At 38.8% G+C, this 24,274-nt stretch overlaps 3 protein-coding genes across 3 annotated transcripts; 2 read left to right on the top strand and 1 right to left on the bottom strand.

Moving 5' to 3' along the window:
• The first annotated feature begins 2,654 nt into the window (after positions 1 to 2,654).
• Positions 2,655 to 6,483, top strand: med21 (mediator complex subunit 21). The gene is made up of 4 exons (XM_053514729.1): positions 2,655 to 2,726; positions 3,532 to 3,646; positions 3,739 to 3,839; positions 5,539 to 6,483. Exons 1-4 carry the CDS (start codon positions 2,685 to 2,687, stop codon positions 5,716 to 5,718), a joined length of 438 nt encoding a protein of 145 aa, XP_053370704.1. The 5' UTR covers positions 2,655 to 2,684; the 3' UTR covers positions 5,719 to 6,483.
• A 3,014-nt stretch (positions 6,484 to 9,497) lies between these two features.
• On the top strand, positions 9,498 to 13,599 carry pmpcb (peptidase, mitochondrial processing subunit beta). Its single transcript, XM_053478378.1, has 13 exons — positions 9,498 to 9,639; positions 10,016 to 10,141; positions 10,600 to 10,686; positions 11,151 to 11,280; positions 11,462 to 11,660; positions 11,743 to 11,822; positions 11,915 to 12,027; positions 12,286 to 12,429; positions 12,518 to 12,678; positions 12,762 to 12,847; positions 12,993 to 13,081; positions 13,188 to 13,263; positions 13,464 to 13,599. The coding sequence occupies exons 1-13, from the start codon at positions 9,559 to 9,561 to the stop codon at positions 13,526 to 13,528; spliced, it is 1,437 nt and encodes a 478-aa protein (XP_053334353.1). The 5' UTR covers positions 9,498 to 9,558; the 3' UTR covers positions 13,529 to 13,599.
• Positions 13,566 to 24,067, bottom strand: dnajc2 (DnaJ (Hsp40) homolog, subfamily C, member 2). Its single transcript, XM_053478364.1, has 17 exons — positions 23,853 to 24,067; positions 20,087 to 20,277; positions 19,734 to 19,809; positions 19,455 to 19,553; positions 19,222 to 19,363; positions 18,908 to 18,988; positions 18,141 to 18,206; positions 17,951 to 18,042; positions 17,383 to 17,504; positions 16,955 to 17,104; positions 16,216 to 16,304; positions 16,032 to 16,101; positions 14,513 to 14,691; positions 14,320 to 14,420; positions 14,115 to 14,225; positions 13,845 to 14,005; positions 13,566 to 13,745 (listed from the first exon to the last, which is right to left on the bottom strand). Exons 1-17 carry the CDS (start codon positions 23,929 to 23,931, stop codon positions 13,677 to 13,679), a joined length of 1,878 nt encoding a protein of 625 aa, XP_053334339.1. The 5' UTR covers positions 23,932 to 24,067; the 3' UTR covers positions 13,566 to 13,676.
• Between the last annotated feature and the right edge of the window lie 207 nt (positions 24,068 to 24,274).

The raw sequence follows: 24,274 nt of genomic DNA on the forward strand, positions 1-24,274 counted from the left end.
AGCTAGGGACATTGGAGGCCAATGGGGATCACTGTATCTACTGTATTCCTATTTGCACAATCCGGAAGCCTTTATACCACTTTAGCCTTAAACTTTGGACTGTCGAAGGAAACCAGAGTACCAGCATGAAACCCATTCAGCATGAGGAGAACATGCAAACTCCATGTACACAGACCCGAGTCAGGACCCCAAAAAGTATGCTTCTTACTTCCAGTTAGACTTTTGGCCTTTGCATCAGCAAGTCCTTCTCTAACGTAAATTAATTTACAAATATAATTTTTTATGACTAAAAAAATAAAAAATATATATATTTCATTTCCGCTTCCTCCCATAGTGGTCCGTTTCAGATTATTTAATGAAATGACAACAAATTAATGTTTGAAATTAACATTTAATTGTGATACAAATAAACATTTTTTCCCTTAAAATTATAGAACATCAAATCATAGGTCATTTGGTATTCTTTTTTGAACTGACCACAGTCGAAAGGAATTGTTATTTTGATTTTGCTTTTAATAACCTTTTTAATTATTGTGTATGTTTTTTTGTACAAGTGTAGATGCTTTAAAATAAAGCTTTGTCTGGTTTACTAAATGTCACTGGAATATGTTAAAGACAAAAAAGCAGTTAAACTGCTTTATTTGTTTTATTTTTCTTTCTACTCGACTTCAGGACTGTACATGTTTCATAATTTTGTTTATTGTGCCTAATTTGTTGTTTTCATCATTGTTTAATAAACCTTCATAAATAATAATAATATTAGTGGGTGTAGCACCTGGTATTTGAGGTGTTACTGGGACTCTTGTTACCAGGAAAGAGACATCTGTCTTGGTGATCTTCTAGAGTGTTCCAGAGTGTTCCCGAATAGTAGAAGCCTCTTAACTGACATTCTCTGCACATGGAACCGGAAACACATTTTGAAGTACCAAATGGAATGGAATGTGGTGTCGATTCTGTCGATGCCCAAAAGTCTGCAGTGTATTTATTTTATACATTTACATTCTGAAAACCCAAATTTGTTTGTCTTTTTTCAAATGTGCATTCAGATTTGATTCAGATGTGTTATCATTAATCCTTTATAGGCCATACACTGAATTACTTCCTTGACTTTTTTTTTTTTTTTTTACTTTTTCAGACATTGATTGCTGCCATCTTTATGTTGCAAATCAAAGTCAGGGTAATAAAAGGGTCATCTAGAGTAATAGATTTAACAAAAAATTTATGCATCTTTACATGTTAGATTGTGTTTGTAATATAAAAAATTGTAAATAGGTCTAAGCATTACAGCTGGGCAAGAATTTTTATGCGTTTTGTAGCCACTAAACTATTATTCACCTTCCAAATACACTACATTACTACACCCACGTCCAACCAACTAATGCTGATCTCATTGAAGATAAAATCTCATTGAAGATATATTATTACCTCACATATGACAACATAAAAGTTAATGATGACAATGTCTACTGTTTTATTGGTGGAGATTGCCTGGTGCCATCACTCACTCACTCAGCATCTATAACTTTTTTTAATACTGATAATGGCATTTGTAAGTTCCCAATGTTCTTCACCTAATTAAGGGTAAAAATCTAACCTATATGGTTAAAAAATATATGTGGACTATAAGGGTGTGGCTGCAGGCTTTATGACAGCTAATCAGAAAAATCAGATTGAACAATTTGAAAAATTATACCTGCTTCGGTGAAATAAAAGCCTACAGCCACACCAGGCCTTTCTAGATAAGTTTAAAGATGTCTGTTATAGACAAAAGTCAGCAGCTGTCCCGAAGAGCTCAGTGGCAAAATGCAATAGGTCAATTTATGCAGTATCTGCCCTGCTAAATCTGCTCAGGAAGTTGAAAGTGATGCTATTGTGAAAGGGAAGTGTCACCAACACATCAGCCTCGAAGCGGTAGACCACGCAATTGTGAAGCAGTGCCAATGAGAGAACTGCATGGTTTTACATGTTCACCACACAGCTTAAAACTGCTCCTGGAAGCAACATCAGCACAAGAATTGTGTCAAGCGCCTCATTAAATGAGTTATCATTGCCCAGCTGCTGCATACACTATTAAGAATCTTATGCACAATGCCAAGCATCAGCTGGAGTGGTGTACGGCACCGCCACTGGACTTTGGAGTGTTCACTGTAGTGGTCAATCACACTTCATTAGTTGGCAGTCTGATGGACAAATCTGGTTTTGGTGGATGCAATAAAAAAAAAAAAGCTAGCTGCAGTATAGCAGTGTGTAAACAATGGGCTGGGGGTATATTTCCATGGTTGGGATCCATAAACAATGAGCTGGGAGTATATTTCCATGGTTTGGGTCCATTTGTTCCAGGGAAGGATAATGTTAGTGATATTGCTACAGCATACAAAGACGTTTTAGACAACTTTGAACTTTAAGGTAACAGTTTAGGAAATATATATAGCCTATATATATATATATATATATATATATATATATATATATATATATATATTTTTTATTTATTTTTTTTTTTTTTTAAGCAAGACATGTGAAATGACACTCAAAAAATCCCAAACAACGTTGTTAAGTCGCAATGGATGCTTTTCAAGCACAGTTGTGCGATTGTGAGTCGACTCCCAGTGTTCATTTAAAAAGATTCAGTTTAAAGAGTCGACTCGTTGACGAACGATTCATGACTACAAAGAACAGACAATATGGCGGACAGGCTAACGCAGCTCCAGGATGCGGTCAACTCTGTAAGATAACATTTGTGTTTTAGCTCAATATCCAATTCAGTACTTCGTTATTAATGAACAGAATTGTCTTTTTGTTATAGATATGTACCACTTACTCTATTGTAAACACGAATTATTTTAAACAGAGAAGAGTCGATGTTTACTGGTATATTTACACGACATATTTTAAAGAGTCGACATTTACTGGTAAAACAAGTCTGAGACGCTAACCTGGTGGAGCTGTGTGTGTTACCGTCCCATAATATGTACAAATAATTTGGTAATGTTGTTCCAGTCGGTTCTATTAGAGTCTACAGCTCGTCTCTGTTCCTCAGCGCAAAAGTCATATCGCTTGAAACCCCCCTAACCACCATGTCTCTCCCAGGTTAGTGTCAGTGCTGGGCTGAGATCCACTCCAATATCATCAACACTAGTGCTACATACAGTATACCTGTGTACAGTGGTGTAGAAGTTACCTGGTCTCTATAACCTTGTACAGTGTTACAACTGGTCTTTTTAACTGTGTACAGTGTTACACCTGGTCTCTCTAACTGCATGCTGTTATACCTTGTCTCTATATCTGTGTTGCATTGTAAAATTGTTTGCTACTCTTTGTTGTTATATATTAGAAAATACATCAAGCCGTTGGATGTTTTAAGCTTATGGACATATTTGTGTGCTATAACATGCTTTAATGCCTTCACATATTAGGTGAAATATTACAGTTTAAAAGAATTGTTTAGAATAGATCTAATCATTATTGACATTTAATCCATCCCAAAATAATAGAATAACTCTTATACTGTTGTAAATGCCTTGATTGTAGTTGGCTGATCAGTTCTGTAACGCCATTGGAGTGCTGCAACAATGCGCCCCACCTGCTTCCTTCAGCAACATACAGACAGTCATCAACAAGGATCAACCGTCAAACCCCACAGAAGGTAGACCTCCATCTCAAACATCCACACTTGCAGTATATTCAGCTTATTGGATGTTATGGGTGTTAAAATCGAACTGCTCGTTTTCTTGTTAGAGTATGCCCAGCTTTTTGCTGCACTAATTGCAAGAACGGCTAAAGATGTTGATGTCCTGATCGACTCCTTGCCCAGTGAAGAATCCACAGCTGCTCTACAGGTATATGCATAACCTCTGACTTTGAGACATCATATGAACATTTTAAGTGTTCCAACTTGCTTTCAAGTGACAAAGATTAAAAAATTTGTTCCAGTGGCACTGGCTTGCAATTTGTTGCTTATGAACCTGCTAACAGCTCCAACCTTGAAAAGTTTACAGGCGTTTTAGAAGAAAGAAAACAAAACATGGTTACAAGAGAAGTTTTCACTAATTGATTTTCATGCCTAAACATACTAAATAAGTAGAGTGTATTTTTTATGCCTGAATAACCAATTAAACAAAGGACAAAAGCGATAAGGACCCGTTCCTATGCAGTGTTGGGGGACGTTACCTTTTAAAGTAACTAATTACATTACAAAATTACTATCTTCAAAAAGTAATCATTTACATTACAGCATTACTTTCTGATAAAAGTAACTAGTTAGAGTACTTTTCCATTGCAGAAATTGAAAACTCCTTTGTGATTCCGTATGCATCTTGTTTAAGTCCAGACCTTTATAATTGTTCTACCATCATTACTCAGCGAAGTTTGGCCCATAATCTGTTAACTACTAATACCCCTATCTCACCTACGCGGTTTTGTGCGGTAAGTAACTTTGGCTCTGTGATTAGGTTTCCATCTTTTTGTGCGTTGGTCCTTGCATAGTCAAACCGCATAGGTGAGAGTGGTATAACAGAGGGGGCAGGTTATCGGGCGTGGCTTGTAGGACGGGTTCACACACACACACACACACACACGCACACACTAAGAAATTGGGAATGACTTCTGTCAGCTCATGGATTACATAAATTGTCTGAATAATGGATTACATTTTTGGGTGAAACTGATTGATTGGTTCTTGTCATGTGACCTGTTTTTTGAAAAAAGAGGGATTTTCTTTTAACATGGGCATGTAGATGCAATGATGTCGCTCTCTATTGTGAGCGCACTTGTTGCGCATCTTCATTTAACTTATAAAATTGAGCACTCAAAAGCTGCGACAGTCAATATACATAGCAGCCTAGTCTGATAAATGACACAGTCTGACTTTTCTCTAAACCTTGGCACAAAAAAGCGTGTGGCCAGACGGACACGCTCGCCTTTTCGTGGCATATTTGGACTTTGACCTTCTCACGCCCAAGGGGTGTATTGACACTGGCCAAACTCTTACTTTTCCGTGCTTACAGGACAGAAGCCTTTTAGCCGGTAGCTAACTTGTTAATTTTGTACAGGTTAAAGTCGATTCTTGAACCCTCTTAAATTAAACACTGTACGCTCACTGGCTGTTAACGTTGCCATGACTACAATGTCAAAAAGGAAAACTATTACGTTTAGTCTTATTCTCTGGCCAGGATTGTTGTAACAATTTCCAAATAGACTGCAAAACTAACAGTTTATTGACGAGTATAATATATTTATTACACACTTCATTACATTGTATTATGGCAATTCCAATTTAAATTGTGGGCTAGATCCAGATTGCCTTGCCGTACGTCCAGATTTTGAGAAACCCTGCTTTAGAGTACATGTTGCAAGATCTAGTTTCCAGATTAAAAGCCTATGTGAAATGTATCTTACTTAAACACAGAAAATTCATTTCTGTGATCCAGTCATTGGGTTTTCTTTAAAAAAATTAAAAAAAAAAGACTACAATTTCTTGTTAGCCTGTTAACATTGCTAAGCACCTGCATGTATCTTCCTCCTTCATCCTTTTACCAGGCCGCGAGTCTTAGGCAGCTTGAGGAGGAGAACCACGAAGCAGCAGCTCGACTGGAAGAGGTGGTGTACAGGGGAGATTTACTGCTGGAGAAGATTCAGAGTGCTCTGGCTGATATTGCGCAATCACAACTACGCACACGCAGTGGTACATCCAGCCAACCCGTAGTCCCTGATCCCTGATTTCCAGCAGTAAAATAATGAACAGTATTCAACATACACAGCAGGGAATCTTTATTCCATGTTCATTTGTGTTTTTTGAGATCAGTCTATGCAGTTTGTCACTGATGCTGTTGCTGATGATGCCTGGCTGAGGTCTAGCCTATTACGCTGAACCATGAGATTACACAAATGTTTCAAGATTGTGATGTCGTTATGGTAATCAAACATGGGTTAATATGAATGTGAACATGTATGTAGGCTGAGGTTTTATTGTTATACACCAATAAATATACACCATACGGTTGCAAAAAAAAGCTATTTTTCCAAGGCTCTGATAGTTTTGCTGGATGTAATGTGTGTAAGTATTTTTTTGTATTTTGTATAATGTACAAGTGTTCTACAATGAAATAATGGTCACAGATATTAATAACATTAAATGTGTCTGCGTTAAATGTGTTACATTTGTTAACAAAATGAACTATTAAGTCTGTATTTACAAATGGGAAAAACTTACTAAATTCACAGAGTGTCCTCTTGTGTTTTGTTCATTTCTCAATGGATTACAAAAATTAGCAAATGCACAATTCTGTTGTGCTTTGGAAAATCTCTCTGGGACTTTAAAGTTAGAATTTACAACTTATTGGTTTATTGTATGTTAATTTTGGGTCTCTCTGTAGGTAGCCTAAATGCATGTTGTCATCTTGTCTTAAACATAATCATTAACATACTCCTGTCCTTTTGTATCAGTAGCCAGAGATCTCCTTAATTAAATTTTTTTAACGAAGATTCTTTAATTATGTGCAGTAATATTGTGTGCATTTATTTAAGCCATGGAGCTTTTTATTTCAGAACTTTCCACCAACAGAATATAGTAGGTCCAAGTTGTCACAGGTGCTTGTCAATAAATTAGATTAAACCTGAAAAGTTGATTTATTTTAGTCATTTAAATCAATAACTAAAACTTGTATATTGATTTATTACACACAAACTGACACACAAAGTTTTTTTTTTCTTTTATAAGTTTGGCTTATAAAATGAAAACTCAGAATTCAGTGTCTCAGAAAATTAATATATTATACAAGACCAATTAAAAAAAAAACATTTTTAACACAAATGTTGAACTACTGAAATGTATGAACATGTACAGCTCTCAACACTTGGTCTGGGCTCTCTTTGTATGAATTACTGCAGCAATGCGGCGTGGCATGGAGGCGATCAGTCTGTGGAACTGCTGTGGTGTTATGGAAGCCCAGGTTGCTCTGATAGCAGCCTTCAGCTCTTTGTGTTGTTGAGTCTGGTGTCTCACATCCTCCTCTTCACAGTACCCCACGGATTCGGGTTTGCCGGCCAACTGTACGGAGGTCAAAATTAAATAATGCTGCCTTCAACATGATGCTCAGAAGTCAGATAGTGCTCTGAGTGATGTCATGTTAGACCTCTGAGCAGTTGAGCTAAAAAGTGATTTTCCTTTCTCAAAACAACATACATAGATTCAGATCAGTGTTATACAGTCTTATGCAAATGTTTGGGCACCCCTTTAAAATAACAGATTTTGGTGATTTTTTTATTAAAAAGATGTTAACACTCTCTTGGAAATAGAAAAAAATGCACAATATTTTCATCAAACATTGATGCATAGTTACGTCTTATGACATAAATTGGATAGAAATAAAAACATTATTATGGCATTGTGCAAAAGTTTGGGCACCCTAAGAGTAACAGAGGCTCAGATTCTTTTTACAAGGTATCAGACCTTAATCAGCTCGTTAGATCTGATGCATGGCATTAGCTGTCCTTAGAAAATGCCAAATTCAAAGCCTTACAAATACGTTGACTCTTCAAACCTTGTGCACACACTTGCGGACACTTAACAACCATGGGTTCCTATAAGCAGCTGTGTAAGACTGAAAATAAAAATTATTGATGCCCCCAATGCAGGAGAGGCTACAAGAAGATAGAAAAGCGTTGTCAGCTTGCGGTTTCCTCAGTGAGAAATGTAATTGAGAGAGGGCAGTTCAGGGATACTGTGGAGGTCAAGGTGAGATCTGGAAGACCAAGAAAACTCTTGGAGAGAACTGCTCGTATCCTGGTCAGAAAGACAAATTAAATTCCCCATTTGACTGCAAAAAACCCGCAGGAATATTTAGCAGACTTAGCAGTAGTGGTGCACCATTTCACAAGACCTTCATGGAAGAGTCATTAGAAGAAAACCTTACCTGCGTCCTCATCATAAAATCCAATATCAGAAGTATACAACAGAACATCTACAGAAGCCTGATGCGTTTTGGAAACAAGTGCTGTGGACTGATCAAGGTAAAATATAACTCTTTGGCCAAAATCAGCAAGGCATGTTTAGAGAATAAAAGAAGCAGCATTTCAGGAAAAGGACACCTTGCCAACTATTAAGCATTGGGGTGGATTATCCTTTGGGGTTGTGTTGCAGCCAGTGGCACAGGAAACATTGCACAGGTGGAGGGAAGAATTCCACTAAATACCAAACAAATTCTGGAAGCAAACATCACTTACTCACTCACTTATCTTCTATAGCGTTTTAATCTATATTCAGGATCGTGCATGCATTAACTATGCATTAATGTTTGCTGAAGATTTTCATTTTTTTTCCATTTTCCAAGAGAGGCTGTGTTAACAAGTAAAAAAATCACCAAAATCTGTTATTTATCAAGAAGTGTCTTAACTTTTGCATAAGACTGTATATTTAACAATTAAACACATTTAAAAACATTTGCTGATGTTGTTAGTCTTTCGGCTGTTACTGTCGAGGGGTCACCACATCGGACCATCAATCCGCACAACAAATTGGCAGCGGTTTTCTTCAAGATTCAAGATTCAAAGAATGTTATTAATTCCAGAGGGAAATTACTTTTTACATCTAAGATAATACTTGTATATTTAGCATAACTCTCATATGCTTGCTCATTCTGCATAGCACCTGTACAGGGTTGTGGGAGCTCTGGAGACTATCCCAGGGGACGGAGCACTAGGTGGGTTACACCCTGGAGGAAACCCACTAAACACAGGGAGAACATGCAAACTCCATGCACACAGGCGCGAAGCGGAACTCGTACATGGATTCTGAAAGTTTGAGGCCACAGTGCTAACCACTTTGCCACCGCATTACTAATTTAAAGCATATTGATTAGCAGTGTGGCCTCACCTCCAGAATCAAGGGTTCGATTCCCAGCTCAGGTCTGTGCATGGAGTGTTTCCACAATGCTTGGTGGGTTTGCTCCAGATACTAATCTATATTGGCACCCTGTCCAGGATGTACCCCACCCTGTGTCCTGAGTGTCTTGGGATCGGCCTCAGGCCACGCGGGACCCTGTATAGGATAGCCGGTAGGATAGAAAACGAATAAATGAATGAATGTGGTAGTGTTTATGCTCTGAGCAGCTCTGTTCGTTTGACGTCTTATGCTGAACTCCAGTTCAAGAAGACCTTTAATAAAAAATATTGCAAAAATCTCAGCTAACCAAACATGTTTCTTTACTGTGTATAGACAATAAACTTGAACTTGATAAAACTTTATGGTTTCTTATAACAAAAAAAGCTGTTGGTCTTGTAAATACAGTGTCTTTGTAAATGTGTAATTTCTGGCCACTGGCTTTATCCTATATATATATATATATTTTTTTTTCTATTATCATAATTATGTTTAAAAAGTTGACCTGATATCCTGAGTCGGAATTCCGAGTTAAGGAATTGAGTTTCCTTCAGTATATACTGTATATCTATGAGTTTCCTCTAAATTAGTTCTGTTCGGAGGTCGGAAATTACAAGTTCCGAGCTCTAAGCTGACGTAACTTCCGGCGCCGGTGACGTGAGTGAGCGCATGTAAACAAGATGGCGGCGCCTGTACGGCTGTTCGGTGTTGCGGGAAAACATCTTGTAAAGAGTCTGCTGAGAAGCAGCCCAGTGACACAGGTAAAAACAAGAGCAGGTAGCATGACAAGTAGTTAAATGACAGGGAGTTCCTCGTAGGGTGTGAGCAGGCGAGGCTGTGGTGCTAACACTGGAGCTAATGTGCTAATGTCAAGTTCAGCACACAGTGTGTAACTGCTTACTCACTCACTCACTGTTATATAAGAGGGGGACAGAACACAAACCTGTCTTTTTTTATAGTCTCATAGCTGTAAGTTATGCCTTTTATTGTCCAGTATTCTTTTTTATATTTATTTCATATTGTCCTTAATTCATCTTTGTTTTAATCTTAATTTATGTCTTATGTGTATTCTGTACCTTGTCTTTAGCTGCAGGAACTGTATTCTCCATAGTCTTGTCCTGTTTTGTCTCACTGTAGAGGTTTCGCCAGCGGGCCACACAAGCTGCAGCTTCAGTGGCACTCAACATCCCAGAGACGAAGGTGACTACGCTGTCCAATGGCCTCAGAGTGTCGTCTGAAGATTCGGGACTGCCGACCTGCACGGTACACACTGCTCTCAACACGAGGTTTCTGTGCTCAGTCTTGTTTAATGTTATTAGCGAGACTATACAGCCAAATGTTATCAACCACTTTGCGGCCATCTCATCACTTTCTTATCCTCTGGCTGTGGGGATTTGTGTTCATTCTTCTACACAAGCATTCATTAAGCAATTTCCTGCGGGATCAATAAAGTTTTCTGATGATGTCAGGTGAGGAGGCAGACTGGGGCACAGCCGGTGTTCTAGTTCTTCCCGAAGGTGTTCAGTACAGACACAGGGCACTGTCATGCTGGGACAGCTTTGGGCATCTTGGATGAAGTGAAAGGAAATTACAATTCTACCCGCATGCACACACACTATACAATTGTATTGGTAATATAGGTGTGATGGTAGGGTGTCCATATACTTTTGAACATAATGTGTATATACGTTATGGTTTAATAATATTTAATGTTGTTGCAGGTGGGTCTGTGGATCGATGCTGGGAGTCGGTATGAGAACGACAGGAACAATGGCACAGCCCACTTCCTGGAGCACATGGCCTTTAAGGTGAAAGAATGTTTCTTGATGGAATCATTCCATCTGGGATTTTAAGCAGCATGTTTAATCAGAAAAAAAAAAATCTAGTATGGCTATATTACTGGCACCAGCAAGGAATTCCCAAACATCAGCTGCACTCATGCAGTCACCATTTACAAGTAGCATCAGAGCTTGTCTTTGGGGTTCTCTGAAGTACACAAGACTTACCTGCACTTTATAGAATAATCTTACCTGATTTACAATCACACTAAAGAAGAACCAAATGCACACTGGCAGATCAAACTGATCTCTATACACGGTTTTATGCAACGCTGAACACTCGACTGTCTTTGCCAGGTCGGAGAATTAATTAAATAAACAGGATACACATAACCAGTACAGGAACTTCTAGCTGAGGACAAAAACAACAAAAAAAACAGAATGTGCTCATTCATGTCACACGGTAAAGCTTCTTCCTTTTCTGTATTTTCTAGGGTACAAGAAAGCGTTCCCAGCTAGACCTGGAGCTTGAGATAGAGAACATGGGCGCCCACTTGAATGCCTACACATCGAGAGAGCAGACAGTCTATTACGCTAAAGCCTTTTCTAAGGACCTTCCCAGAGGTACAGTATCACTTGCGTAAAAATAAGCTGATTACATGATCTGATTAATTGTAAACCCTTTTTTTTTCCTTCTACACATTTAATCCTTTGCCGCCATGTCCTTTCAAGACCTGAAACTGTTTTTCCTCTTTGGATCTGGTGAAAGCCCGCATGTTGTGACTCTGTCCTGTCTTCTCCCCAGCTGTGGAAATTCTGGCTGACATTATCCAGAACAGCATGCTGGGGGAAGCCGAGATCGAGCGTGAGCGTGGAGTCATCCTTCGAGAGATGCAGGAAGTGGAGACCAACCTCCAGGAAGTTGTCTTTGACTATCTACATGCTACGGCGTACCAGGACACAGCTTTAGGGAGAACCATTCTTGGGCCTGCAGAGAACATTAGGTCCATATGGAATGCTATGGTGCTGAGAAATAAGTGTCTCTTTTTGTAGCATTTATAATTAACCGTGACTTGTGTTTTACAGAACTATAAACCGAGCGGATCTTGTGGAGTATATTACAACTCACTACAAGGGGCCAAGGATCATTCTGGCTGCAGCTGGCGGTAAATACATACCTGTACGTTTTTATACCTACAGAAAGAAGGCTTTTGTGTGCAATTCAGTTGTGATTTTTTTTTTGTGTTTGTTTTCTCAGGAGTGTCCCACAGCGAACTAATAGATTTAGCTAAATACCACTTTGGAAAGCTGCCAGCCAGGTTCAGGGACGAGGCTCCAGCGTTACCGCCTTGTAAATTCACTGGAAGTGAGGTAATCGGATGCTGATTTTTATATATATTAAAACAGGCACTTTTTTTTCTTTTAAATGAGTCATGTGTAAATGTTTGTGTAAAAAAAGAAAGCCTTTTTTTTTTTTGCTCATGTTTTGTTGAACATCAGTCACTAAATAGTATATGATATCTAACGTTGGAAAGTTTTTTTTATTATTATTCTTTTATTTTTGTAGTAATACTGTTAAGCCGCTTCTACCATTTTATCATTTGATTGATTTTTTTTTTCTTTTTACAGATTCGAGTCAGAGATAATAAAATGCCTTTGGCTCACATAGCAATTGCAGTCGAGGCGGTGGGTTGGTCTCACCCTGACACCATCCCCCTCATGGTGGCCAACACACTTATCGGGAACTGGGACCGGTCTTTCGGTGGCGGAGTGGTCAGTATCACTACCTTGCCATGGTTTGGGATTAGAAAAACATGAGAGCTTGTTGGATTGTCTCGAATATTATATTGTTTTTCCTCAGAATCTGTCCAGTAGACTGGCTCAGATGGCATGCCAGGGAAACCTGTGCCACAGCTTCCAATCATTTAACACCTGCTACACGGACACCGGGCTGTGGGGAATCTACACCGTCTGTGAACCGAACACCATCAGCGACATGGTGCACTTCACACAGCTGGAGTGGTGAGTTATACATACAGTGTTCTGAGTATCAGTTACATATGGGATATAAACTTCTTGTGTGAATGTGTGTGTCGTGTTGGTAGGATGGCCCTGTGCACCAGTGTAACGGAGAGCGAAGTAGCGAGAGCTAAGAATCTCCTTAAGACCAATATGCTGCTTCACTTAGATGGTAAGTCTGAGATTATACGAATAACAATTATGCAAAAGCTTAAACAGGTTCTGAAAAGATGAAGAAACTTGGAGACCTGTGTGCAGATTATAATGTATAGTTGTTTATTTTTTTTTTTTAAACCAAAAAAACCCTAAAACATTAGGTTCGACACCCATCTGTGAGGACATCGGGAGACAGATGTTGTGCTACGGGCGAAGGATTCCGCTGCATGAACTGGAGGCTAGAATAGATGTAAGACTAAATGCTTGTACAAACACTTTCCTTCCTGAAAGTAATGCTGTTAAATTTGAACAAGTATAAAGTGTCTTATTCTTTTCCCCGGTCTGTTTACACCAAGGCCATTGATGCGAACACCATCAAGGAAGTGTGTACTAAATATATTTACAACAAAGCTCCAGCGATTGCAGCTGTGGGTACGTACCACCTCGTTCTGTACAATACAAATTCACTTTACTGATGTGCACCCCTCCCGTTTTTGTTAGCAGAACCCGTGTCATCCTAAATGACTGAATAGAGAGATGGGATATAGATATGTAGCTAACTATATTTGTATGTGACTATTATTATTTGTATGAGTTCTGATTAATCAATAAGCGAATATGATGTGTTTCAGGGCCTATCGACCAGCTTGCAGACTACAACCAGATCAAAAGTGGGATGTGCTGGTTGAGAACCTGAGAGACCAGGACACACAGATTACAAACTATTTATTAAGTGTGTGCATTTTTTTGTTTTATTATAAAATAAAGAACAACACAATAACATTAAAAGAACATGAGGCTAAGTGTGTCTGTGTGAGAACGGTTGTTTCTTGCACTTTATGCGGTCATTTTTTACTCTTGCCAGAGACTTGCTCCTGGGCAGCTTTCTTTGCTTTAATCATTTCCACAAGTTCCTGTGAGGGACAAACAATAACAAGTTATTACTAGTCTAATTATTACAGCATGACTCGTTCAAGAACTGAGTCTCGGTTTAAACAGTTTAAAGCACCTACTTTGTATCTCTTCATACAGTCTTTCTTGGTACGTCCAGGCACAGTTGCGGCGATTTTGTCCCACCTCTCAGGTGTGTTCACGGGGTAGGTCTTCAGCGCCTGCTCTAGGAGCTTCTGCTCCTCTGTAGTCCAGGGAGCAGGATTAGTGTCACTGGCTGATCCTAATAAGACAAAAAGGATTCATTAATCTGAGAGATATTCATTTACAGCAATGTGTAAACTTGAAAGAGAAGCAAAGATAGGCTCAAGAAGTACCGAAGAGTTCCTCACCTTCAAACCTCTCAGAAGGCATGGCATTGTCTACAGTTGGAGGAACGACCGAATGCTCCTTCTTAAACTTCTCAAAAGCCTTCTTGTTCACTTCTTCCTTTTGGTGAGGGTCTAAAAGTTAAAAAGTAGGAAAAAAAGATTATTAAACATATGGACAGATCATATTTATAAAACAGTGAGTGCCACTTATGCAACTGAAACCCACCAAGTTTCTGTAGAGTCTTCGCTTTATTGATGACGTCTTTGGCGGTTCTTTTGATGCCACTACTTGAGTGCAAGTTCATGTAGTTGGCGATGACTTCCCATCTACGGAACAGGACAGAGCAGAACCGAATGTATCACACTGCAACAACAGGACTATAGGACTGCATAATTGATGAAGTGTCTAAACATCTGACCTGGCGTTTGTTCCAGCAGGAAACAGGTTAACAGCTTTGATAAGCAGCTGTAGATCCTCCTCGTTCCAGCCTTTACCCACTCCGCTTCCGGCGTTGGCGTTTTCTGAGCTGCGCGCCACCTGCTGCGTCTTGACCTCGGCTTCTCGCTCACGCTGCAGCTGCTCGTTCACTTCCTGCACCTACGCGATAAACACTCAAAGTGAAACCTTAGTTGTATTCACGTGCAGTTTTGCGGCCAAAAGTTCATGTAGGCGGAAGTTAAAGATCAATCTCAGTTTTCCAGAACTCAACACACAATTTAGGTTATTTCATTTGGCAGGTCTGAATAAAGTTGACATTCTCTTTGAACAATCTGGAAGATTCCAGAAATTAATTTAATAACTTTCAGAAGATTCTGACGACTTCTCATTTCCTATGCACACGTGGCTTGTATTAAAGTCAGTACTATCTTGTTACCTTCTTTATAGCTTGTGTGGATCCAAAGCATCTATGCCAGGGCCTCAGAAAAAAATAAAAAAAAAATAAAAATCACCTACACCAGTTTGGTTCCTCCTTTTTAAACAATTTGCAAACAGCCAAACCGAACATCGTAAGAAATGATTCTATGCAGATGGAAGATGTTTGGAATCAACAGATGTTGAATTGTTCATGGATTAACTCACAAAAAAAAAAAAAAAAAAGATTGATGCAAAGCTTTAACACCAAGGGAAACAACAGGACTTGGTAAAAAAGCTGGAGGCAGCAGGCCCCTCATCATCCTTTTTTTTTTTTTTTGTACATTGAAGAAGCCCGACTCGAGATCTAGGAGTTTGTGGAAGCCCACCAGCCTTTTGAAGGACTGTTCTCTGGTTAGATAGAACCAAAGTCAAGGCAAAGGTATGGTCAAAATGATCAGCACTGGGCCACATCTCTGGACCATGGTGTTAAACGGAACATGTGCAGGTGTTTTGTTGAAAAAAGGGACAGGTGGACTTTAGAGAGTAGATGAGAAAGAGAATTATCTAGAAATACTAAAGGAAGACCTCAAGACATCAGCAGGAAAGTAAGAAGCTGGTCACAGCGCAGTCTTTAGCAGGACAATGATCCTAAGCAAAACAAGTGTTGGAGTGACATCCCAAAGCCCTGACCTGAATTCTAAAAAAAATGTGTGGATTGAACACGGAATGTAAATGAGGAGGTTTAAAACCTTGACTGAGTTCCCCCCCCCCCCCTGTCAGGAGGAAGGGCAAAGCATTGATAGATTGATGAGTACAAAAGTTCAATTCAAGTTCAAGAGATTTAAAGGGAACAACATCAAAAACTGTCAACGTGTCTGGAAACTTCTGACCCCCAAAAAACCTGATCTAGTAAATAAAAGCAGATATAAATCTCCCATCTTGGCTATTATTTTAAAACAACCTTAGGGAAGCTCTTAAGAAAATTAGTTTTGCTGCACATTTATATAAATGTAATTTGTTCTGCGACTTATGATTAAACAGGAGCACAGTCATGACAAAAAATGCACATTTGTGTAACTTGCCTGTTTTTCTATGGCAGCTCTGTTCTGCTCTTTGCTCCCTGAAGCTAATAGTTCATTTAACGTCTGTAAGCTAGAAAAAACAGGAAAATGTAATTAAGTGCACACATTTAATCAGTCTTTAGATTACAATCATAAGAAAAATTTAAATCTCTCCACCATAAAGAATATTATTGCACAGCATTACCTTAAAAGCTCTAGTCGATCACATAGCTTCTCCACGTCTTCCATCATTTTTACACTCTCCACCTCACTATCCACAAAGTAATTACAGTTCTGGAAAACAAAGAAAGCACTAGTTAATACTGCAATATGAAAACATAACTCTAAAAGTGGCAATCTGCAAAATCCAAGCAACTTTGTATCAACATCCTGACAGAGCACAGGATAATTATAATAATTTTTTTAAATTAACTCCTCCCCATGTACGACCACACCCCCAACTTATCACACAAAATTCAGTTCTAAAAATGCTTTTTTTGGTTGCATGTTAATCCGGTTAACATTCTGTGAGCTGCTGCTTTAGTTTTTCACTTTATTTTTTTATGTTTTTGCCTCACAGGACCCAGCTTGGTATCCACTGTGACACTGACCAGAATAAAGCAGCGACTTAAAGTGGATAAGATTGATGTACGACAAATCCTATTACCAGCTCACAAGTGTTTGTTTTGCATATTGTGCAGATTACTGTATATTTAAATGACTCAGTTTACAAATATTGAGCAATATTGAGCAAACACAGTTCCTACAAAACAGTTATCCGATCTTATTGTCACTGAGGATCAGCTGCTTGAGTAAATTAGATTCCTTCTGGCTACAATTCATCAACAAAAGTCAAGTGTTTTTAATAATTACTGAGATTTAGAGTTAGTAATAACAACAACTTTGTAATGAAAGTAAGTCCACTTTGTGTTTGGACCCTTTACCTTGCACGTTGTCCTGAGTTTCTGTCTCTCTTTCTTGATGGCTTTCTTCTGTGCTTCCTTTTCTTTCTTGGCCTGCTGGGCCACCTGTTTGGCCTCCTCTTCTTCCTTCTCCCTGGCCAAGCGAGCTGCTTCCATCTCAGCCTGTCGAGCCTGCAGTGCAGCAAATGCACACACACACACACGTTACATAAAATGTACATTCTATATTGCATTTATCGTGTATCATCTTTACCACAGAACACAAGTTTGAAATCCTTAAAATAACCAGAAAAATCTCAAGGATCTTACACTCTGGTTTCATTTCTACTTTTTAGGTAGTACAATATTTCTAAATCAATCAATCTTTTTTTTCATTGTTAACAACTAAAAACCTCTTTAAGAGATAATTGAGGCATAATAATAATAGTCAGATTTTTACTCTAACTAACCCGTTCTTTTTCTTCTTGCTCCTTCTTTTTAGCTTCAGCTTTGGCCTTTTTCTCCGATTCCTTCCTGGCTTTCTCCTCCTCCTTAAACTTCTTTATCCTCGGGTCACAGCTGTAGGCTGTATCTACAAGAGCAGCCCAAAAATTATATACTGCCAATACAGCATAGTGTAAACATAGTAAGCTGTTCTGATCATGAAGTGATAGTGATTATGATTAAAAAAGTTCTAAGGGGAAATGTCTTTCATGTATTCAGCAACTAAAACATTGAACATTTCTCTTTTTTAGAGCTTTTCCACAAATTAACTCGAACAACCCTTCCTTTCATGTAAAGACAGTTGTTTTTCTGGATGTTATCAGCCAGTGATGTTATATGAAACAGAATTGAAATGAAACTACCATTATTTGGCCATGTTATTCTTCAAGTTATTTTCTTTTACTTCATGCCACCAATCATGATTCACAGCTGTATGCCCTGCTATATTTGGCAGCCATGTTGATTTAAACAAGACAGATGTTCAAGTCAGGTGATTGCAGCAGCTTCAAGAATAAGATGCTAAACTGGCCATACCAACGAGAGTTCGTATCCTGTTCATTTCTTCTTTTTTCCTTTGAGCTCGTGATGCACGGTTCTGCTTCTCAATCCATCTTCGTTCATCTCGGCTTAAAAAAACAAACAAAAAAAAACAACACACACTACATTTTTATACTTGTGTTGCCTTATAAATTATAGCTTGTAAGGTGCAAAACAATATTATTACCATTCAGCCTTTTCTTTCTCTTCTTCGTCCAAGTATGAAAACTCTCTCCATGAATCAAAGTTGTACCTTAAAAGATCGAAATAAACTTAGAAAATTAACACAGGCACTGACATCAGCTTCAATGTGCATTGAGAATAAACTGCTTAAAAACTCTAGCTGAATGTTTTGCGCAATATTTCTCTGTAGCACACATATCTATTACTTCATACACCCCAAGCGGGCGCACTTGCTGCTCAGGTGGTGCAAAAAACTGGACATTGTATTTTTAGCTGCCTAACGTTGGAATAATGACAAGGACAGTATTTTGCCCTCTTGTATTCATCCTTTTTTAGTTCCTTTTAATGACCCACAGTTTACGATTTCTTTAAACCCTGACCAATAGAAAAAAAAATACAATACAGGGGGTGAAAAACAGGAAATGTATTTTCCCCATGGTTGATGTTTGCAAACATACACTGAAGTTAGTCTGCATAATACGTAACCTTCAAACTACGTATTATGTAGTTTGGCTTTATTAATTATTCACACATAGCTAATCTGCTGGAATTGCGCTGCAATAACTGTTTAAAAAAAACAGACAAAGCATGTCTTATTAATGATGATTAATTGAGTTTTGATTGTTAATGCTTTCCACTATCGGTTTTAAAAAATGTAAATGAAAAATGGAAACATGGACCGGGGAATGATTTCAGTCGTATTAAAGAAATTCCTTCAATCTCTTCTGACACTTAAGAAGATTTAAATTACATACTGTACCAAACACTTACCAAAAAGAATAGAAATTATCCACTTCCTCAAACGATGACTGCAGGGTCCCAAAATTTGGGACGTGTTTTTTAGTGGACCACCTGTCAATCACATCAAAGATGTGGTTTAATGCTCTAATTGTTGACATATCACAATTCAAAACAAAGCAAAAAAAATGTAAAGAGGTACCACGATACCAATCACCAACTGAGTGATACCAATTTCTTTAAAAAAAATTACATAAATAAAAACAAATAACTTGCACGGTCACATCCTTTTCCCTGGCTGGTATTCAGTGATGTTCAGGACAGAAAGCCGATTCGGACTCACTGACCTGGCATTGCGCTCAAACACAGGAGAAAAAACTTCAAAGAATTTCTCTTTGCCTTCAGCCTTGGAGGGCACCGTGTTGTCGAAGGTGGGGTCCACACTGTCGAACGCCCGTCTCTTTACTGGGTCCGACAGAATCTCTATTGCTGGAGTTACATCACATTCACAAACCCATGTGAGATATAGAACTTCAGATTGAGTGGTGTGTGTGTGTGTGTGTGTGTGTGTAAGACTTACCTTTAGTTATGCAGGTGAAATAATCATTATCTCCCTTGACGATCTGCTCGCCTGCTGCTTTTCTCTTGTCTGGGTGATGTTTCAGCACCATTGCTTTATCTATAGAGAAACAACCAGTAACACCATGGAGAAGTTATTACTCAAAAAAACAAACAAAAAAATTAAAAGTTGTGAATGAATTAGGCTATTCTAGAATGTGTGTATTACAGGACAAATGCAGGGTGTTTGTCTAAAAGAGAGGGAGAGAGAGTGTCTTTGTGCAGAAGAGTAGCAACTTACGCGCAGCTTTAATCTGCTTCTGGGTGGCCTTGTACCTCATGTGAGCTAAACCCAGTACAGCATAGTGATCCTGGTTCTGTTCAAGAAAAAGAGCAAATCAGAGTAAATACAACCGTACAGGCAACAAGACACACAGGAGAGCATCGAACTGACAGATCAATCGCTGACATCTGCAGGACATTCAGATTTACTACAGCAACAACACTGGCTCTTTAATGATCTGTCTATCAGAGATACAAAAATACTCACATTTATCTTTTATTCAGCTTGAATTATTCAACTGTTATATCTATTTTAAATTAAACCACTACATCACATCACAAGTTATTTATCCTAACATGTCATGGCAGCACCTTCCAGTCTTTGGGGTCCAGTGTTTTTAGCAGAGGATACTCCTCAATCTGAAGCTCCTCATCTGCTTCTTCCTCAGAGAGCTCCTCTTCCTCCTCCAGCTCCTGGAACGAAGCCGAGACATTTCGATCCCTGCGCTTCAGAAAGGCTTCAAACCAGCGGCCGACAGGCTCCACCTGAACCTGCACAGACACTGCAAGTGTGTGTGTGTGTGTGTGTGTGAGAGAGAGAGAGATAGAAAAGAGAGGGATACCCCAACAGTTAAAGGAACAATTTATGAATATAGCATATATAATATAATAGAATGGAAAAGAACATTTGAATCCTGCTCTAATTATAACAATATTATTAAAGAACTACAGAGCGAGCATCAGAGAGAGAGAGTGCACAGGAAAGAAAGAGAACTAGAGAGAAAAAAAGGAAACGGTAATGAGAAAGAACGAAAGAAAGAGAATACAAAAAAGGGAGTGGGAGAACAAGTGAGAGACACCAAATGCAAGCAAGTGAAAGACAGCAAGAAGAAATGAGAAAGACTTGACTTTTATGCTTTATATTAGCAAGTGTAATTTTTTTTTACAGTACTATATACCTAAATTTAGACAATTCTATATTCATTTTTTTATATTAAGTTCACTAGCACACTGAAGTTTGTTTTGTTGGTGGGTTTGTGATGTATAACTGCTCCTGTCTTTTTCGTCCTCAGTCTTGCTGTAGTGTCCTGTACTTCATCATCTGCCAGTATACTTTTCCTTTTGCACATCATCAGTGGCGACTTTAAGAATGGCATCACTGTTAGTGTTAATGCCTGTAGAGACCTTTGGTTTAATACTTGTGCTGTTTTCGGAGTCGCCGACGTTCATGTTCAAACACTTGGAGCAGTGTTTGTTTCAGTGGAGCTCTGATTGTATGAAGCATGTCGCTGCTCTAGGATTCATTTACCCTCAGGCTTACTGCTCCACATGCTGCTGCTGTCGAAGCCCTGAGGAGTCGCCCCTTGAACTCAGTGTGTGGACAGCACAGCCTTTATGCCCACATTAAAAATCATCACAGGCAACCTGTGGTAGCAAATAAGGTATCGCTGCTGTCTCCGTCCTTGTGTTTAAAATTAACATTCAGTGCCCTTACCTGGTTATTTAAAACCATTAGAACTTGTCTATGAAAAGATGATGTTTCAACTTTTATATCCAAGTAGGATAGTTTTCATAGGACTGGTGAACTGTTTCATGGTGAATCTTCTTCATGATCAGCTTGTCTTTAATAAACATGTGTGTGTGGGTAGATGACTATTTTTGTTGCAGGGGCAGACCGAGGGGTCAATCGAACCATAATTTCTTTCACCCATATTCCACTCATTCTTACTTAGTAGTAAAAGTACTGACGATGTTTGCTTCTGTTAGAGACACTACAACCGCTTTATATATTCAGCAGACAGAGATGATGTTTTCATACATGACCTGCTCTCCCACTGTTAACAGCATCTCTCTCATTCCGGAGAGATAGCGCCTCTCCACCATCCACAAAAGCCATGTGGTCCCGCTCGCGCCATCTCTCACTTAAAAACTACTCTATCTGCCATTGGAACTTTTTTTAAAAACAGAGGGATATTAAACATAGTCTGTTTAAGAATAAAATGGCAAGATGCCAAACCTTTTTTTTTTTTTTAAACTCAGTGCATGTGCAGAGAGAGAGTCACATTACATCACAGTAACATTTCAGAGGAGTAACTTCATATTATTTGAGCAGTTTATAGTAGTAGTTACAGAGCAAATATTATTTTGAGCAAAAGAAAAATTAGTCAAAATTTGGCCAGATGAAACCTTTAATAGTGAAGCAGGTGAAGTTAATGAGACTTAAACAATATTTTTTTTACACCTTGACCCTGCCTTTAATTGTGGTGCCAAATGCGGTTGAAGTCAAGTTTTTAAAAAAAACAACAACAAAAGAATATATATAAATCAGAACAGTGAGGAGGCTGCAGTTACTGTTCCACCATTGTCCTGTCTAGGTTTAAGGAGGCAATAATGTCAAGAAGGTCCTTCTGTCATATTTACTAAGTGGGAATGGAAATCACCAGGGACCATCTGATACAATATTACCAATTTGATTCAATGTTAAATTTTTCCAATTTTTTTTTGTAAGATCATTAACCTTGAAATAAAAAAAAAGTTGTCTTTTTTTAACAGTTTCAAAACTGAATTTAATATGAGTAATTTAATGTAGCTCATTCCTTTTAACATTAGTTTTCTATTTTAAAAATCAAGTGCAGCATTAAAAAAAAAAAAATTAACTTCAAATAAAGAGTGTAACATTTAACTTAAAATTAAACAAAAAGCTACATTTTAATTGAGAAGCACGTATCTCGGTCCTCCACCTTAATTATTTTTTCTATGAAAACGTTGCAAAAATGCCAGTGTGGTAGTTTAGAGTACAGCATCTGTAGTTTTATAAAGAAACCGTTTAACAGTCTTGAGCGTGTGTGGCCTCTAATGCATAGCTATCTGAGGCCAATCAATGGATTCTTAATTTGCACAAATTTTGATAACGTAATGCCATAAAAAAAACATGTGGAAACCAATCATGTCCAAGCCTAGTCAGTCATTGACGATTTAATTCCAGTTACTGGCCGATTGACTGGTGCCTCTATACTATGAATGTAAAAAATTTTTTAATCTATTTTGGAATCACTGTGGCGATACAGGAATCGGCACACAAAAATAATTGTGATTCATACTTGAACCCCCCCCTATCTCTATTAGTTACTGATCGCATGACAAGGATGTAGAAGTAAAAAAAATAAAATAAAAAAAATTTATACAGGCCTCTCACCAATAAAGCCATCCTGAATTATCACCACTAACAAAAAAAAAACATGATTTTAATTTTAAGCATGCTATATAAACCCGTAAACAGATCATGGTCATTTATAAAGAATCAAAGGATGCTCCCATGTGTAGCTTTACAAAAGGAGGTCAATTCACACCCAATGCCCAAACCCCAGCCACTGGGTGAAGTGCTGGTCCCAAGACTGGATAAAATGGGAGTGTTACGTCAAGAAGACGTAAAAGATCGGAGGGTCTTGTGTGGCGACCTCTCGACAGGAGCAGCCGAAAGACCAGCTGCAGCATGTGTAGCCTTACAAGCTCTACGCGGTGGTATTAGTATGCTTGGTGAGGGCAGAATGGATGTGTTATGGGGCTAAAACATGACAGACAGGCGGTCTGGGCCAGTCCGGGCTGAAGACAGTTCGTCAAGCAAGGTTCCTCCTTCATGTAATGCACTTTTGTCTTGCAAGGCCATGGCTTAAAGCATTCATTTTAAACACTTTTTACACACTTCAGCATGTTGTTTATGGTAGTAAAAAAAAATCTGAAAAGTTTCTATTGCACCTTCAATGTGGATCCTGAATAAATAATATTTAATGTGTATTTGGAGTAAACTCTACTCCTGATTACTGTGTACTGGACAAGTAGTGCACTAGATGGAGTGCACTTGTTCAGAGCAGTTTGGGTTTAAACCACAAGTCTGTGTGTGTGTGTGTGTGTGTGTGTGTGTGTACGTGTACAGACAGTTTGCGGTGTAGATAATGCTGGAATGCTGTCAGGTTTGGACAGTGTGAATAAGGTGGATCAGTCTCACATGTACACAAGACCTGTAGCACTGCTGAGCTCACGGCTAGCAAGCTAGGTGCTAAAGTGCGTGTCATACAGCATACACACACACTCTCTCTCTCTCTCTTTTGGTTTAGCACATTATTGTGATTTGTCTTACCGGCGGTGGTGTTACACACCAGTGTAACCTGTCCTTCCTGCGCCTCTTTCAGCATACTCAGTCCCTCACACGCCACCATATGAGTCAGGAGTTATCTCAGCGTTATGACTGCTCCGTTCGCGGTGCCGGGAAGTGCTCGCCTCCCACATGGGCCTGTTGCTGCAGCGGTCCCTCACTCACACGCTGCCGCCGCTCTACCGGCCTGCCTGCGCCGTGCCACGCCGATTTCCTTCCGGACACGCGCTGTGCTCTCAACATTGGTTCCGCCTACAAAATGCTTCCTTTTTGACTAGACGTCAAAACTCGTAATTGACAAAAAAAAAAAAAAAAAAAAGTAAATCGGTATCTCACAAAATACATAGCTTTTAAACTCGGAATTTCTACTTGAGTCCTCTGATTTCACCAAGCGACGTGAAGCAAAA

Source organism: Clarias gariepinus, chromosome 2 (assembly GCF_024256425.1).
Source record: "Clarias gariepinus isolate MV-2021 ecotype Netherlands chromosome 2, CGAR_prim_01v2, whole genome shotgun sequence".
Lineage (NCBI taxonomy): Eukaryota > Metazoa > Chordata > Actinopteri > Siluriformes > Clariidae > Clarias > Clarias gariepinus.